We start from the raw sequence: 18,185 nt of genomic DNA on the forward strand, positions 1-18,185 counted from the left end.
TTATGCCCATATATGGAGATCCCTGATGCCATCAATATTAAGCCCATATCTGGGAATGCCCATATATGAACATATTGTGTCAGTCTCTGTCGTTTCAGTGCAGTGATTATTTGTGCCTGACTTATCCAGGTTCCCATGGCGAGGGCCAGCATCTTGTGGCTGATTGGTGAATACTGTGAACACGTCCCTAAGATCGCTCCTGACGTTCTGAGGATGATGGCCAAGTCCTTCACCAATGAAGAAGATATCGTAAAACTGCAGATAATAAACCTGGCTGCTAAACTCTATCTCACCAACTCCAAACAGGTCACTATACTGAGTCTATGTATTTCTCTATTATTCTTAGGCTGGTTCTGCTGTATTGGACACTACAGCGTCTGGGTTTATGTGGTAAACACAAGCTGGCTGAACCTTTTTGACTTTTTGGTTGATACTGATCTCGGTGTTTTTGCTAAAATGAACTGGAAAGTTGGATGGAAATAGATGTTAATCTACTTGAATGTCATCCACAGACTGACTTCTCCAGTCATCAGGTGACTGTTTCTGTAAGACTGTGTGTGCTGTTGTAGGTAGATAGTTAGTGAGAGGAGATCCTGCTGAATTGGCTCTATGCATATACGCCATTTTGTTCTACTTCCGGGTGTCTTTCGACTTCCTTCACAGGTGTTACTGATGATACTAATGAAGGCTCTGTTTGATTTATTGTACAGTGGTTCTTTAATTTCAAGGACCCCCATAACTCTGTACAAATGGAATCAACAAATGGAATCAAATGGACCCTTGCGGGTCCATTTGCTTCGATTTGTACACTCTCAGAGTTACACACCTGTATGGGGACATTTGAAACCCACTCAAGGACACTTTGAGGCCCACTGGTGTAGGAGTGTTTCCAGTGAGCCAACATGCACAATATCTGCACCCTGACTCTGTTTGACCAGAATGGAACAGACCCTTCATTAGTATCATCGGTAACACCTGTGAAGGAAGTCGAAAGACACCCGGAAGTAGAACAAAATGGCGTATATGCATATAGCCTATTGTTAGAATAATATTCAGTACCCTGTAGTGAGAGAAGGTGTCCTGCTGATCTGGTTCAAACACACAGTATGGTGTTTCCTGTACATACAGAGCTAGTCGTGATGTTTGAGAGTTTGGTGTGTCACATGTCATATCACTACCTGCTCCTCCCCATTAAATCATTCTCTTCTCTTCTCTTCTCAGACCAAGCTTTTGACCCAGTATGTTCTGAACCTGGCCAAGTATGATCAGAACTACGACATACGAGATCGGGCTCGCTTCATTCGTCAGCTCATTGTGCCCACTGACAAGAGTGGCGCACTCAGCAAGTACGCTAAGAAGTTGTTCCTCGCTCTCAAACCTGCTCCTGTCCTCGAGTCTCCTTTTAAAGGTAGCCTACTATTTGAAGCATTGGGTGTGTTTACATTTACAATTAAATGCGGATCTTACCTTTATTATGGCAAAACTGTTGTTGCACACTGCTGCGTTTTTTTTGGCCGAATATAGGAGCGAATTTCGGAGCACGTAAATAAAGAAATCAACCTCACGTTATGTCAGTCACGTTTGCACACTGTCGCCCGCTTCGTATTTATTTTCGGACCACTGGGTCCCTTGCTCTCTCTATCTCTCTCTCCCTCCTTGCCCTGAAAAACACATTTTGCAACGAAAAAACGCAGCAGTGTGCAACCAGCTTTACTGTCCCGGGCATAACCTCAATCAATCAATTTCTAGATGGCTGGTAAATACATTGTCTTGTGTACTGACAGAATATGAATCAGTGCTGTTGTTGTTAAGATCTCTGCCTCTGAACTCACTTGTAAACTCACACCTTTTATAATTTCTTTACATTTATTTTTATTTTGTATTTATATGTCTTGTTGACCTATACATTTGAATGTTAACAGATTAAGACCACTTGGAGTCACATGCCTGTATCTCTAACCTCTTGATCCTGGTTTCTCTTTCTTTCTGTCTCTCTTTCTCTCTTGCTCCTACTATTTGTTCCCTGGGTGTTTCGTGTCTGTTGCTTTGCAGATCGAGACCACTTCCAGCTTGGGTCTCTGTCCCACCTGCTGAATGCCAAGGCTGGGGGCTACCAGGAGCTACCTGAGTGGCCTGAAGCCGCGCCTGACCCCTCCGTGCGCAACGTGGAGGTGAAGGAGGCTGTGCGTGCAGTGGGAACAGTAACCTTCAGAGACACACAGGGGGAGGTGGCGGGGGGGCCTTTAGAGGCCTCCTGGGGCCTCCATGAGGCACACAGGAGGGGGAGTGAGGGTTGCTCCCCAGACCAGGGGCTGTGTCTCAGAGAGAGTGGAGCCCAGGCTAAGTGTATTAAAGCTGGTTTCAGGGGTCGCTCACAGAACATCACATCCCATTATATTAACTACCATGACCTCAATCACCCGGTCGACATTCATGCATTTATACTGTTCATCAGCATAATGTGTTCATCGATGTTAACACACATCCTCTGTTCCTCCACTGAGGAAGATTAATGCAATTATGCACATCCCTCCCTGAGACATACGGTACATACATTACAGGGTATGTATGTGTATGTGGTGAGGCAAGTACAGTGGTTAACTGTATTTGTAAAGAGATGTTTAACATGATGTAGCAGCACCAGTGAAACAGATCTGAAAAACCCAGTATCGTTAAGTGAGGTGTCGTGCTGTCATCTCAGTCATTTGCACAATATTTTAAATTTATCTTTTAAGGATTCAGCCCTTCAGTGTGTCAGTGATCATTAGCTTGCCCTCTCTGATGGACGTGTCAGTGTTTGGGCAGCAACAACCCCCCTCACCCCCCACCGCACCCCAGCCAGGTGACCTGTCACCTTTGTTTTGAGCCAATAGCACATGTTTTAGAAAAGGGAACAGAAAAGGTGAATAGGATAAATTACGGTATAGTTAAAAATGAGACACCAATAAACTATTCACAAAAGTCCTACGGGAAACTTAATTTCCCATCAGTGACATTTTGGGTGCTTTCCAAATTTCACTGTCCACTTCATTGTAACGATTTTGATTGCTAAATGATGCTTTCCACACTGTGGAAGGTGTCTAGCATTCTCTGAACGTGTCCAAAGTATCCATACTCCTTCATAGGAGCCATGAATCACCCTGCTCTGCTACATTCCCCTTCATTCCACGTGCCATCGGTTCATAAATCAGTGAAACGCAGACAGGAAATCAAACCTTGAGTTCCCCGCTTCCTTTTGTCAAATCAAGCAACGGACACATCCACTTGATTTATATTACAGGAGTGACCTCAAGATTTGATTGAGTCGTCAAGCGTAACTGTCTGACTTACAGTAATGTTTTTCCATGCTCGATGGTAACCTGTCATCTGGCGGAGATGGCTTGGTCTAACGATTTATTCTCACCGTAAAGCATTGTTGTGTGCCGATTTTCAAGATAACAACACAAAATGCATTATTTTTGGCGAGCAACACTGTCATACGATGGAGTATAAATGAAGTCTAACCCTCCTATTTTGCAGGCTTATTTGAGCTGTTTTCGTGAGCATAGAAACCTGTTTATTTTTCATGGTAGTGATGGTTTAGAAATTTTCAGCAATACATATGCCTGGTACTTCTCAGAATAGGACTGCAATTAGTTTAAAAGGAGATTACTGGATCACATTAATTTTAGTTGTCTTTATTTAAGATATAAGTTTGTCTTTATTTAAGATATAAGTTGACTGATGTTTTGAGGCAACGTAGCGTCTTACTCAGAGTTCAGTTTATTGTTGCTTGGACATCCTGTCAGCTGTTTACACCAATAGCCAATTAAAAATCACAATAATATTCATAATAATAATAATTTTAAAACATCCGCTGGAGATTTCTTTTGTAGGCTGACTCGTTAATTAACCACTAAATATTTTCACTATTTTTGAAAATATTCCATTTTCAAAATGTACCATTTTGTACCTTTTTTTGTTCTTTATCTATCGACATGCCTAAAATATGGATGCCAGGTTGAAAGCAGTTAACTAATAGCCTTTTCTCTGATAGTTTATGGCCTCTCCTATGGCAGTGGTTACTAACGGGCTCAGTGATAGTAGCTTGTTCACCAGTAGAACTGGTTCGCTGCTTGATGGTGTCCACATCTCTCTGTCTCTGAACGCTCCTCATCTCCACAGCAAGAGGAGGTGAACGACACAGGGGAGGGGAGGATTGGGCTACTGGGAGACTGGAAAGAGGTGCCTCCTCACACACACACTGCCTGGGAGTGTTGTGGTTTGCTGTGACGAGTGCTCTTCCTTTCTGACTCCCTCTGAATCCACGCTTCCATCCTTAATCACTTAAGCCCTATTATACAGTATACTTTGTCATAATAGCATAGAAATATATAATGACATGCCTAAAATAGGGATGCCAGGTTGAAAAGGTTTACAGGAGTAGTTCACTCCCAAAATGACTTTTTTTCTAGCGATTACTCACACCATAGAGACTTGAGTTCAATAATATGTTTTTGTTTTTGTCGCATTCCTAAGCCAATTCATTTGATTATAGTAAATGTACTCCCGGTTGCTTCTGGAATCAATGGGCCTATACAAAGAGTCTCCTCAAATTAGTGTCTTAGGAATGCAAAAAAACCAAAAAAATATTATCGAACTCAGGTCTCCATGGGGTGAGTAATCCATAGAAAAAAGTCATTTTGGGGGTCAGACTGAGGAGAAGACAGTGGCAGGGAAAGAGCAGAGATGAGTCTGGTGGGATCCAATCCCAGGTAACCAGTTGTCTTTGGGTACCATTCAATGACACTCATTGCTTCGTTAGATCTGTGGAAACTGTTTGTTGCATGCATGTGTGGTGTGCATGTCCTTATCTGATTACTGTTGGACACCTTTCCTACAACACCTAATATAAACTATCCTCTTCCATCAGTCAAAAAACATTCATCTCATTCACTTTAATCCAGCGGTTCTGAAACATTTTCATTTCAAGGACCCCCAGCTTGGTATGCATTAGGCCGCAGCACAGACCCTCTAACTGTGTAAAACGGACCATTTGCAAGGATGTGATTCCAAAGCAGTGGATTAAACCACTGCTTTAATCCACATCGTTCCAATATTTAAATAAACCAGCTTAATGTCACACCGTATTAGGTTCATACTGGATACAGCATAAGGATATTGGCACAGAAGTCAAGTGACTACTGTAGTAGAATGGTAACCCTGTTTTAATTCACATTGCAGCAAGTTAGATAGTTTTAGTAGAATATTGTGTTCCTTTAATCTTTGTTTAAAATCAACTAAGGTTGAGGAGAATTGGTAAATTTGTGGTGTTCATAACTTTAGGTTGTGTCTTTTTGTCCGTACAACAACATCAACTGGAATGAATGACAGAAAAGCCTTCCTGTCTTTTATGTCTTTGCTTTCCTGATGTCTTTTCCTATTTTACTTCCTTTTCTTAATTCTCTCATCTCACCTCCATTCCAATCTTTTTTCTGTTTCTTTTCCTGCATTCCCGCTTAGGAAAAGGTTATAACGCTGCTTGAAAGAGTCACAACATTAACCAATGTGAGTTAGTAATAGCGGTTAAAACTGAAGCAACTGTTCCAGCCTCGAACCCCATAGAGTGCCACAACCTAAGTGCTTTTTGACACTTCCTGCCTACTGTACCGTAGTCGCTGTTCTGTGCTTAGCTGAGCTGAAGCTGTCCCGACACACAGCTCCCCTTACCTCTGTCTCTGCCATTAAACAAGAGATCTCTCCGTACCAGACACCCCTCCCAACAATACCAGACTGACTGACAGACTCACTAAAAAAGCAGTTAAAATGGCAGTCCATTAGAGTGATATAGTATTTATAGTTAAGTTTGATCTCGTATAGGAATGTATATTATAGTGTAGCACAGTATAATATAGTGCAGAATATTATCACCTGCCCAGCCTTTATTTGCCCTGGCTGAGGGCATTACAAACAGGCAGAAAAGGTAATAATCTTGTGTTGTCATCTGCCCTATCCTTCCTAGGGATATGGCAACTGACTGGCGTCTCTCTCTAGAAGACTAGATGGTTTGGTAAAATTGTATTTAATTGACGTACCAACACAAAAAAGGCATTGGCCTTAATTGTCCACTGGTAAATGGCACTGAGTCAGACAGAGATACAGCTGGTCCTGGGAGGAGAGTCTGTGCTCCTCAGACATCACTTCCCTTAATGGAACTGCTCCCTTTATCAACAAATTAAAAACTCTTCCGCAGCTGGCCATGAATGCTTCACCTGGCGCTAGCATCTACTGTAGCTGTGTAATAAGACAATGATTGACAATATCCCATCAGAGTTTCACAACATGTCTGTTTTTGGCTGTTTCCCAGCCAGACTGAGGCGTTCATGGCCATACTTGCATTCCTTTGCCCTTGTCTGCTTCAGTACCAGCAGGTGTGTGTAATTAAGGTAGTGAAAAGGAAAAGTAACACTTTATGGGTTGGTTTAAATGATGCGTCCTGTGTCCAGGTTCCCGAGTGGACGAAGTGCAGCAGCAGAGAGAAGAAAAAGGAGAGGAAGTCGGACAAACCGTTCTACTCTGACTCAGAGGGCGAGTCTGGACCCACCGAGTCTGCTGACAGTGGTAACAAGAGAGACGGGGAGCGGAGGGAGGAGAGGGGGAGGGGGGTAACCAGCAGGGTGGCAAGGATGCTAACTAGAGAACCACACAGGGCGTTCCGAGCAAAGGTAGCTACAGGTTAATTAGGGCAGTGGTTCTCAACCTGTGGGTCCCAGGGGGGTCCCCAAATTATTTTGGGAGGTCCCCAGATGATTAACTTAATGTGAAACGTTGTTTTCTCACTCAACAGTATACAAGCCAACATAAAGTTTAAGTGTATTGAGGGTATCTGCACATTTCTAAAGTGACAATTTAAGGATATTTTAATACCTCTAAAATTACAAATTAAACATTGGCCAAATTGTCAAATATTAGAGGTAGAAATTGTGAAAATAGCCGATCTACATGCTCACAATGCCTCGCAATGCCATAGTTCATTAGCCCTATAACCGCTCCTAAGTCGACTTCATGCAGGTATAATGAGGCACGCTCCAAACTGGTGTTTCTCAGTGGGGTTTTTATTTTCTCCCATGATCAACAACGTGAAAACTGTGAACACACAACAAACCATTCTTAGCACCATTGTTTATAACCATTTCCTCAATAATGTCCTGGGTGGCAGCCACCTTTGCTGCCAACCCCTTCAAGTCCATGCATTGTCCATTAAACCAATAATAAAACAACGTAATGAAAACAAATAATACAAACAAACCAAACCAATAAAACATGACAGTGAAACAAACCAATAAAACGTACCGTGTGGCCCTCTGCACATAGGTTTAGGAGTAGTTAGTTATGTTCATCCATATTGTGAGCCCCTTTCACAAAGGGAGCTCCTTCCTTCTGTGATGTCTGTCTGATCTGGCGTTCTCAAGCCCACAGGTGCCTTTCAAAGCTACCATGATTGCTCAGATCAGGTAGTTCAATAACGCTACCTGAACGGTAGGTGGCGCCACTAGACATCAAACCCAAAATAATAGTGACTCGCCAATAACCACAATTAAACAAAAGAAATACAAATTATAAGCCCATTATGGCGACAGTTACACTGCCACCAAAATGACAGTGATTTATTACTGTTGTAATTAGGCTGTAATAATACGTCATTTTTGAACAGACACCAACCAACACCTTTTTTTTGTCTTCTTTTCTTTAATCAATTCCCTCTAAAGAACTTAGGACTTGTTCTCAACTAGTACCACTAGTTTTTGAACTGGACGCTCAAGAATAGAAGGTTTGCCTTTAATTCCCAGGCTGCTTTGCCCCATTTGAACCATAACTTTCCGGACCAAACCATCCTCATCTTCATTCGCTTCAACGATTCTGGCGAGTTTCCACTCGTTCCTGGGCGCATTATCATCCTTGACAATAACAACGTCACCGACTTCCATATTTCTTCTGGGGGTGTGCCACTGTTGTCTGAGCCTAATGTTGGCCAGATACTCTCTGCGCCATCTGCTCCAGAATTGCTCTGCTAAGTATTGGACTTTGCGCCAACGTTTCCTGGTGTACAGGTCTTCCTTACCAAAGTTACCAGGAGGTGGGAGAGGCACGGACGACTTCATGGTCAGTAAGTGGTTTGGTGTTAACGGTTCGAGACTCTTGGGGTCGTTAATGAGGTCGGTGGTCAGTGGGCGACTGTTCACAATTGACATAGCTTCGTAGAAGAATGTTCTCAATGAGTTGTCATCCAACCTTCCTGTCGCTTCTCCTAGGACTGAGCTCATCACGCTCCTTACCGTCCTTATCTGACGCTCCCATACGCCACCCCTGTGGCTTGCATCGGGGACGTTCATGAGAAAGTCGCATTGTTTTCCGGCTAACCAGGTAGAAAGTCTTTCCGAGTCCAATTCCCTCAGTCCCTTTTCCAACTCGTTCCTTGCTCCAATGAAATTAGTCCCTTGGTCGGATCGAATTTGCCTCACTGCTCCTCTAATTGAGATGAAGCATCTCATGGCGTTCAGGAAAGCATCAGTCGTGAGGTCTTCCAACATTTCAAGATGGATGGCTCTCGAACAGAGACAGGTAAACAATAGGCCATACCGCTTGAATTCCTTCCTGCCTTGTTTCGTGTAGAACGGCCCAAAACAGTCCATTCCGCTGTATGAAAATGGGGGTGCGGGTTCCACACGGTCCGTGGGCAGATCCGCCATGCGTTGTTCCGCACTCTGTCCCCGTGTTTTCCGGCAGATTACACAATCTTTTATGTGTTTAGCCACTGCCTTGCTTGCACCCATTATCCAGTAGCCACTGGCCCTGAGCTCGTTCAATGTTAGCCCTCGGCCTTGGTGCTGTGTCTTCTTATGACAGTGGTCAAGTATCAATTGCGTTACAATGCCGTCCTTAGGAAGGATTACTGGATGTTTCACATCAAGTGGTGCTGAGGATCTTTTCAGTCGCCCACCCACTCTGAGCAATCCATCGTCAAAGATGGGATCGAGTTGGTACAGTCGGTGAGTTTTGGGTAGTTTAACAGAACCCTGACTGATGAATTTCAGTTCTTCAAAAGCTTCCCTTTGAGCCAGCTTTATGAGAGCAAGAGCAGCCAACCGTCTTTCTTCCACGGTAATGGGTCCTGTCCGATCTCTGTTTGTCAGTCCTTTAATTCTTGCGATGACATTGAGGGCTTTCTGCCAATCAGAGAATCGCGTCAGTCTATCCAGAAAGCTTTCGGTTTTAACTGCATCCGTTTTTAGGACCCTTACTTCCGGATCACCTAAAAGCAGCTCTGGGTCTCCCTGGTTCAGGGCCATTTCTCGTTCCCACAAGAACTTAGGTCCCGTGAACCAATTTGAGTCAATCATATCTGCCACCTTGAGACCTCTAGATGCATGGTCGGCAGGGTTCTCATCCGTTTCAACGTAGAACCATTGTTTAGGATCTGTAATTTCCCTTATTCTCTGTACTCGATTAGCGACAAACACATGGAAACGCCGGGCTTCGTTCTGGATATAACCAATCACCACTTTCGAGTCAGTCCAGAAGAACTCTTGGTCTATTTTTAGCTCCAGTTCTTCTTTTAGAACATTGCTTATAGAGGCAGACACTGCAGCTGCCGTGAGTTCCAAGCGTGGTATTGTGACCACGTTTGACGGTGCTACTCTGGCCTTTCCCATGACCAGCGAGCAGTGAACTTGCTTGTCGGTTACAATTCGAATATAGGAGCATTGTCCATAGCCATAGTTGCTGGCGTCTGAGAAATGATGCAGCTCAACTTTTTGGATGATGCCGCTATTCTCAGGAATGTAACATCGTGGTATCTGAATTTTCCCCAGATCTGCCAAATCCTTTAGCCACGTTTCCCACTTTGGTCTCAATTCGTCAGGAAGGGGTTCATCCCATCCAACCCCACGCTTGCACATTTCTTGCAGAACACTTTTCCCATTCAGGATGTAGGGTGCAAGAAACCCGAGTGGGTCGTACACGCTGGCAACCGTGGATAGGATTCCTCGTCTCGTGGCAGGTTTGTCATTGGGTAGGACCTTGAAAGAGAACATGTCAGATTCCACGTTCCACTTTACTCCCAACACGCTTTGCATTGCAAGTTCGCTGTAATTGAGATCCACGTCCTTCACTCTGTTAGCACATTCAGACTCTGGAATGGCATTCAACACGTCTCTATTGTTGGACACAATTTTGTGGAGATGTAGTTTTCCTTTAGCCAATACTTCTTGAGCTTCCTTGATCAGGTTTATAGCCTCTTCCACTGAATCAACGCTGATGAGTCCATCGTCTACGTAGAAGTTCTTTCGTATAAAACTTGCTGCCAGTGGGAAGTATTTCTCATATACGCTGGCAAGATGTTTCATGCCATAATTGGCACATCCCGGAGAGGAGGCAGCTCCAAAAAGGTGTACTCGCATGCAATATTCTCTGGGTTCGGTTTCAGTATTCCCATTTTCCCACCACAGGAACCTCAGAAAGTTGCGATCTTCGCTGTGGACGTGAAATCTGTGAAACATCTTCTCCACATCACATGTGACTGCTATTTGGTGCTCACGGAATCTACACAGCACTCCGGTAAGTCCATTTGTCAAATCTGGTCCGGTGAGTAGGTGGTCGTTTAGGGAGGTGCCTCCATATTTGGCGGAACAATCGAAAACAACCCGGATTTTCTCAGGTTTCCTAGGGTGGTACACCCCATGGTGTGGAATGTACCATGTATTTCCTTCCTTTGATGGGCTTCTCGCTTCTTCCGCGTCACCATCCCTAAAGACACCATCCATAAAGTTCTTATAGTCTTCCTTGTACTTCGGGTTTTTCTCAAATTTTCTTTTCAGATGTTTCAGGCGAATGATTGCAAGCTGTTTGTTGTTGGGGAGCTGAGGGCGCTCTCTGAAAGGTAGCGGCATTTCCAGGTGTCCTTCCTTGTCATGTTGGACTTTTCCATTCAAAAGCTGTAGGAACTGGATATCTTCTTGCGATATACTCTTATCCCTAGGGTTTGTGTCCAGAAAGTCGCTTTCCAAAGCTCGGATTACGGCCGCAGGTGTGATTGATGGAATTTCCTTAACGGAAATGCGGTGGCAATACCCCGTCACGTTGTTCGCACTTGCATGTGTTGAGCATCCCACTATGCTCCAGCCTAAATCAGTCTTGATTGCGTACGGCTCGTAGTCTTCACCTGCTATCACTTGCGTTGGTTTCAGAGCTCGGGCACAGTCATAACCGATCAAGAGTCCAACCGGACAATCCAACAACTCTGGCATTTGCTCGGATATACATTGAAGGTGCGTCCAACGGTTTGCCGTTTCCCGAGTGGGAATACTGGTTTGCTCTAATGGGATATACTCCCTAGTGTATGCTGGTGGCAGCTCAATATTTTCTTGGGAAAAGTATCCTCTTATTTTTAGGCCAGTAACTCTTTGGCATCTGACCACAGAACCCCTGTCGGTCATTGTTGTCATTTTTAGTTTTACTGGTTGAGCAGCTGCCTCCATTCTTTCTGCTGTTTCCAAATCGATAAATGTGTTACTGCTCTGTGTATCCAGGAGTGCGTATACCAAGGTTTCTGGGCAGTTGTTATCGGTCGACAGCCACACCGGGACAATCATTGACGTGCGATCGCTGTTGTCTACGGTAACACTGCACGAAACCGTCGAAGCAGTAGCCTCCACCGGTGCCGACGCGATAGTTTCTGATGCTTCTTCATGAAGCGGAGATGGATGGCTTCGGCTACAAATGTTGCAAATTGCTCGGTTTCTGCAGTTTCTGGCGATGTGGCCAACTCTGAGGCAACCGAAACACATGTTGTTTTCAATAACAAAACTTTTCCTTTGATTCAGAGACAGTGCTGCAAATTTTTCACACTTATAAATAAAGTGATCCTGCTGGCAACATACACAGCTTAAGGATTTTGTATTTGCTGGAAGGTTAGTTTTGAAATTCACATACTCCCTTTTTCCACTTTCCACTGTGTTCGACTGAGTGTATTTGGGATTGTGAGACGCTTCCGTTGTTGTTGCAAAAACACTTGCCTTTGGACGCTTTTCTTTCAGGGAACCTTCATCCAAGGTTTTCAAGGCATGCAGAGAAGTAATGGGATTACATGCCGCCCGTGCTTCTCTTGCCACAAACTCTGCAAAGGCGTCAAACTTTGGATAAGGCTTTCTTTCGTACAGTGCTTCAGTGACGTATTGATTCCAGCGAGTGGTGGCCCAATCTGGGAGTTTTTGAAGTAATTTTTGATTTTGTTCACAGTCGTTTAAGACTTGTAGTCCTTCCACATAAGGAATAGCGTTTTTGCATGATGTCAAGAAGTCACTGAACTCCCTCAGTCTGATTGACTCCTTCGGTCCTATTTTTGGCCAGTTGTTAAGTTTATCCCTAAAGGCTCGTTGCACCACAAAAGGGTGTCCATAACGCTCGCTGAGGGCATCCCATGCCTGGTTATATGCGTCCTCATCGCTTCTGTAAAATGAGCCTTCCAGTACGCAGAGAGCTTCTCCACAAATGTATTTCTTCAAATAAAATAGCCTGTGCACCGGGTCAGTACAGCTAGATTCGATCAAAGCCTTGAAACAGGTGCTCCATTCAACAAATTTTAGGGGATCTCCACCAAACAGGAAAGGTTCTGGTGCTGGGAGTCTAGTGATTGCAAGCGACTCTCGAAGTGCTTGAACCAAAGTGACTTCATTTATTGTCGGCTCTGGTTTGTTCCCAATGTAGGGAAGAATTGGGGGGCTATTCGAGGCTCCCTGTTCACATGGCGTGCTGCTTCTCTGAATCACTGGATGATTTGAGAGCTGGATGTTCGCTTCTTCAGCTTGTATGACGCTTCTTGGGGTGTTCAATTTAGACTCCTCCTCCACATATGCGTTGTATTCTGCCTGTATTACCTCCAAGTCTCTTAGTTTTTCCAATTTTTTCAATGTCGTTTCCGCTTCCATCACTTCCAGGTCTCTTTGTGCAGCCAATTTTCTCAATTTCTCCCTTTGAGCCAAAATGTCGTCTTCTCTATTCAGTTCAGCTCTTTTTGAAGCCAGCCGTGCTGCTGTTTTTGCCTTTTCCAGGAGTACTGCCTCTGCTGCCTGACTTCCTCTCTGGCTGGCCCTCTCGTACCTTGATACGGTCGAGCCATATATGGATTTGGCGTCATCTCTTTGAAGTAACTGACGTGTTTCAGCCTTTGCGGCTACAGGGTCGAACACTGTTGTTTCCACTTCAGCTGAACGTTGTTTCAGTAGAGCAACAACTTCATTGGTTACTGAAACACATGTGTCTATTTTCCTCCTTATGTCTGGGCTGGGAGTGATCATTTTCCTTAAGTCCTCATATTCTCCTTTTAAATCTGACTCCCATTTCTCCAGAGTTGAAATCCATTCTTCAAGTTCAGATTTTGAGCACTCCCCTTTCAATTTGAGTCGGACGTATTGCACTTCCGGTTTAAAATTGTGGTACAAGGACAGAAATTTCTTTTCTCTCTTTTGAATTGAAAGGTTTAGAAAACCCCGCATTTTCTCCGTTGGGCGTTTATCCCTTTCAGAACGGCGCAATTCCTTTTCGGGCTCAAGTGGTGGCTCAGCATCCTCTTGGCCTTGCATTAGAGGCTGTGCATGGATCTCCGTTAGTCTCTTTTGAATGGCTTCTCTTTCAGACACATTTGTTTCATTTTCCAGCATTTTTTCCAATTGAGCCACTTCCTCTTTCTGTTTTCCATCCATTTTTCCTTATTCAAAGTGACAGTGCTGAACAATTATTGCACACTCCAAATAAAGTGACCTCTGCAAAATGGTTGCACTCCAAAATAAAGTGACCTCGGCAGAATGATTGCACACTCCAACATAAAGTGACCTTGTGTAGGATTGATATGGCACACTTGAAATTAAAGTGACTCTAGTTCAGGCTTTTCATTGCACACTCTGAAATAAAGTGACTTTGTGTAGGATTGATATGGCACACTCGAAATTAAAGTGACTCTAGTTCAGGCTTTTCATTGCACACTCTGAAATAAAGTGACTTTGTGTAGGATTGATATGGCACACTCGAAATTAAAGTGACTCTAGTTCAGGCTTTTCATTGCACACTCTGAAATAAAGTGACTTTGTGTAGGATTGATATGGCATACTCCAAAGGTAAAGAGGAAGGGCTGGAATTACAGGGTTTAGAAATCAAAGCAATAAATCCCAATTACCACCTCCTTTGGATCTTAAGAAATCTTCCCAACTCTTAATAGCCTATTATTCACAGTTTTAATTCATTCATATTGTCGTGCAAAATAAATCCAAATTCACCCTCCAACAATAAAATGTCAACCACAGTTTGTATCACGCTATGCCAAAATTCAATACCAATAAAATGTCAAGTCAAAATACCTTTTCAATTCCCCCCCACCATACCATCTAACCTGTGATATTATGACCCTTGGGAGACCAAAAGAGCCGTTGCTGCCCTCTTGTGGTCAACCAGACTGAGCCACCGATTCGTTTATTCGTTGTCAGGCTCAGATTCACACTTGAACTTGTCGTTGTAGACGGGCACTGCAGGCGGTTACGTGAGGTGCGTGTGTGTAGTACCAAAGAAGGGGGGGGGGGGGGGGGGGGGTATAGACTTGCAGATGTCTCGGTCGGTGATCGCTGCCGCTGCGAGGCGAATGGCCGGCTGGGCTGATTCTCCCCGTCGTCTCCTGGCGTCACTTCGGGGCTCCGAAGCGAAGCGGTCCTCGATCGCCGACAGTGAGTGGCGACGTTTTCACTATAACCGCTCCTAAGTCGACTTCATGCAGGTATAATGAGGCACGCTCCAAACTGGTGTTTCTCAGTGGGGTTTTTATTTTCTCCCATGATCAACAACGTGAAAACTGTGAACACACAACAAACCATTCTTAGCACCATTGTTTATAACCATTTCCTCAATAATGTCCTGGGTGGCAGCCACCTTTGCTGCCAACCCCTTCAAGTCCATGCATTGTCCATTAAACCAATAATAAAACAACGTAATGAAAACAAATAATACAAACAAACCAAACCAATAAAACATGACAGTGAAACAAACCAATAAAACGTACCGTGTGGCCCTCTGCACATAGGTTTAGGAGTAGTTAGTTATGTTCATCCATATTGTGAGCCCCTTTCACAAAGGGAGCTCCTTCCTTCTGTGATGTCTGTCTGATCTGGCGTTCTCAAGCCCACAGGTGCCTTTCAAAGCTACCATGATTGCTCAGATCAGGTAGTTCAATAACGCTACCTGAACGGTAGGTGGCGCCACTAGACATCAAACCCAAAATAATAGTGACTCGCCAATAACCACAATTAAACAAAAGAAATACAAATTATAAGCCCATTATGGCGACAGTTACAAGCCCCCCAAAGAAATATTAAAAAAAAGAAAAAAGAGAATCACAATTTATTTTGTATTAAATCGATTTGAAGTCCCCTGTTTGAATCGATTTAAATTGATTTTTTCATAAATGGTGGCATGCCTACCTGTGACCTCTCCTCCCAGAGTCGGACTCGGCCAGCAGGTCAGAGAGCAGGAGCGGCAGCGAGGAGAGCGAGGAGGGCTCCGAGAGCGAGGAGAGCGAGGAGGAGTCCCAGTCTGAGGAAGAGGACGAAGAAGAGGAGGAGGAGGGAATTGAGATGAAGAAGAAAAAGAAAGAAACCAAGATAACAGTGAAAGAAAGAGAAAGGTAGGAGGTTTTATTGACAGGATGGAGGTCTGGGCATGAGTGCTTAATTGTCTTGTTTTATTTTCTCAGTTTTGTCTTTATTGAACCAATAGAAACAGGTGGAGAGACATACAGTGTACACGTTTTTATTTGCACAGACAGACAACTGTGATTTCCATTATTTTAATTTGGAGCAGTTCCTCCTGTGCTTTGCCAGGCTTTATGGACACACCAGACACACTGTGAAACCCTGTGCAGATTTAACTCTGAGAGTGTACAAATGGATAAAGTTACACAAGATTTTACTGGTTATGAGTTTATATTTGAGCGGTACTAACCACTCCTACATCTGGCTTTGGATGTATGTCCGTATGTCCGTCCGTATGTATGTCCGTATGTCCGTCCGTATGTCCCGCAAAGCCTGCCATTGGCCAAGCTTCACGGGACGGGACGTAATGAAATTAACTCATAAAAGGCACCACTCACTTGACACTGGATGTTTTTTTTATATTTGCTTAGGCCTAGCTATATCTACCCTAATACATTCAATTCATTCACCTATTTTCCTACTGACCATACTGCATCTGACATGAAAGACACAGTCATGCACTTTCATTTTAAACCAATGTAAAAATTAATGTGAAAATATCCTCATTTGCTCCATTATTTAGAAACATCTTTATATCAGTATCCTCCTTGTGACCTTTGAGATTTTCTTCTGGCCCCAGCGAGCAGAGCAGTGACGAAGAGGAGAGGAGGAAGATGGAGAGGAAGAGCAAACCACCACCAGCACCACAGAAGAAGAAGAAGGTTGCCTCTGCGTCAGAGTCTGAGGAGGAGGAGTCTGAGTCTGAGAGCAGCCAATCAGAAACAGATGATTCAGAGTCTGACACTGAAGTCAAAAAGAAAAAGAAGGTACAGATTGGCGCCGTCCTGGTGGTTCACTGAGTAAGAAGAGCAGGGGCGTCACAAAGGGTAGGAAAGTGGGACTGAGTTACTAGGGCCCAATGTGGTGGAGGGGCCTTAATTATTTTATACTTTAGCTATTGAAAAATAGCAGATATACAAGCTCACAGCGCGGCACCGAGTGCCGCGCCGCGAGCTTGTAGATCTGCTATTTTTGAAAAGTTGTGAAAATGTGTGAAAATCTTTGAATATATGTATTTTTTAAGCAAACATTTCTAACTCAAATTCTGCTTCTGGGGGGTCCCTGGAACTAGATATTTTGAGATGGGGGTCCGTGGCCAAATACATATCATCTTGGGGGTCCTTGACATAGGTTTCTTGCACGCATTTTCACGATTTTTCAAAAATAGCAGATGAGCGACCGGGACAGCCGGGGCCGGTACCTATTCGTCCGCCTTGCCGGCGCGGAGACCCCACCCCTCATTTCTCACATGGCCCTCTTCTAGCGCCACCATGAGGCCGATTCTTGCAAAACACATTTTTGGACACTGCTCCTACAATTTTTGCCCTAAAATCACGCAAATCGGTACACAGTATGTCTACACTCATCCCATCAACATGAATCTCTCCCATATAGCGCCACCTCCAGGCCGATTTTTAAAAACACATTTTTGGACACTGCTCCTACAGATTTTGCCCTAAAATCACGAAAATCACTACACAGTATGTCTACACTCATGTCATCAACATGGATCAGGAAGATTTTGGCAAAACACATTTTTGCCCTATTTGTGGAGATAAGTGACCTACGGTCGCTTATCTCCCGATTAGGGAGCCTTACTGGTACTTCTACTCCACTACATCTCGGATCCAAATATTATACTTTTACTCCACTACAATTATTTGACAACTTTAGTTACTAGTTACTTTGTAGATTTTGATTATTATTACAAAACATACATTAACATGTATGTATCAACACCGTTGACATGTCAGCTCGTCAATGAAAGGGTTAATACCATGACGCCGTTGACGGGGCAGCTCGTCACTCTTACTGTATATACAGTAAAACTGTTATGACTTACTGTACGTCTGGGTTGTCCATTCTGCATCTGTAATGTCCGCGATTTGTTTACAACGCACGTTGGGCGTGCACGCGAAGTGAAGCTCCTCCATAGAAATCCATGGATCTTCCCATAAAGAGACTTCATGTATTCGAAAAAATACATTTTGATCCCAAGGCTGGCATGTTTCGAGCTAAATCTGCAATCGTGTGGTGGCCGCCATGACACTTTCATGTCAACACACTGTCACGTGACTAGATGGGGTAAACGTTGAAGAAAGTAAAGTAAAAGAAAAAGTGAAGAAAAAAAAACCCCGCGCAAATTCCCGCCCGGCACTTCAAAATAAGAGCGGGGCCTATGGAGGAAGCGGCGCGTCAGCAAGGAAAATTCATCCCTTCAAAGTAAGAGGCAGCAAAAGTGTTAACCACTTCAGCTCTGGCCATTTGAAAATAGCCCATCTACAAGCTCAAAGTGCATTGTGAGATTGTAGATTTGCTATTTTCAAAATATTTTTATACATTTGAAAACTTGAA

General features: G+C 43.9%; 1 protein-coding gene across 1 annotated transcript in view; it reads left to right on the top strand.

Annotated features, from left to right (window-relative positions):
• The window catches only part of ap3b2 (adaptor related protein complex 3 subunit beta 2), a gene marked incomplete at its 3' end in the record, with an annotated part of 45,060 nt that overhangs the window by 18,012 nt on the left and 8,863 nt on the right, over positions 1-18,185 (top strand). The window contains exons 14-20 of the mRNA XM_080736361.1: positions 130-306; positions 1,222-1,408; positions 2,053-2,183; positions 4,165-4,224; positions 6,486-6,600; positions 15,520-15,703; positions 16,411-16,597. Of these exons, the coding sequence (XP_080592487.1) occupies positions 130-306; positions 1,222-1,408; positions 2,053-2,183; positions 4,165-4,224; positions 6,486-6,600; positions 15,520-15,703; positions 16,411-16,597 (1,041 nt within the window). The remainder of the gene's footprint in view (positions 1-129; positions 307-1,221; positions 1,409-2,052; positions 2,184-4,164; positions 4,225-6,485; positions 6,601-15,519; positions 15,704-16,410; positions 16,598-18,185) is intronic.

The sequence above is a fragment of the Nannobrachium achirus genome (assembly GCF_963921795.1).
Source record: "Nannobrachium achirus genome assembly, chromosome: 11".
Taxonomy (NCBI): Eukaryota; Metazoa; Chordata; class Actinopteri; order Myctophiformes; family Myctophidae; genus Nannobrachium; species Nannobrachium achirus.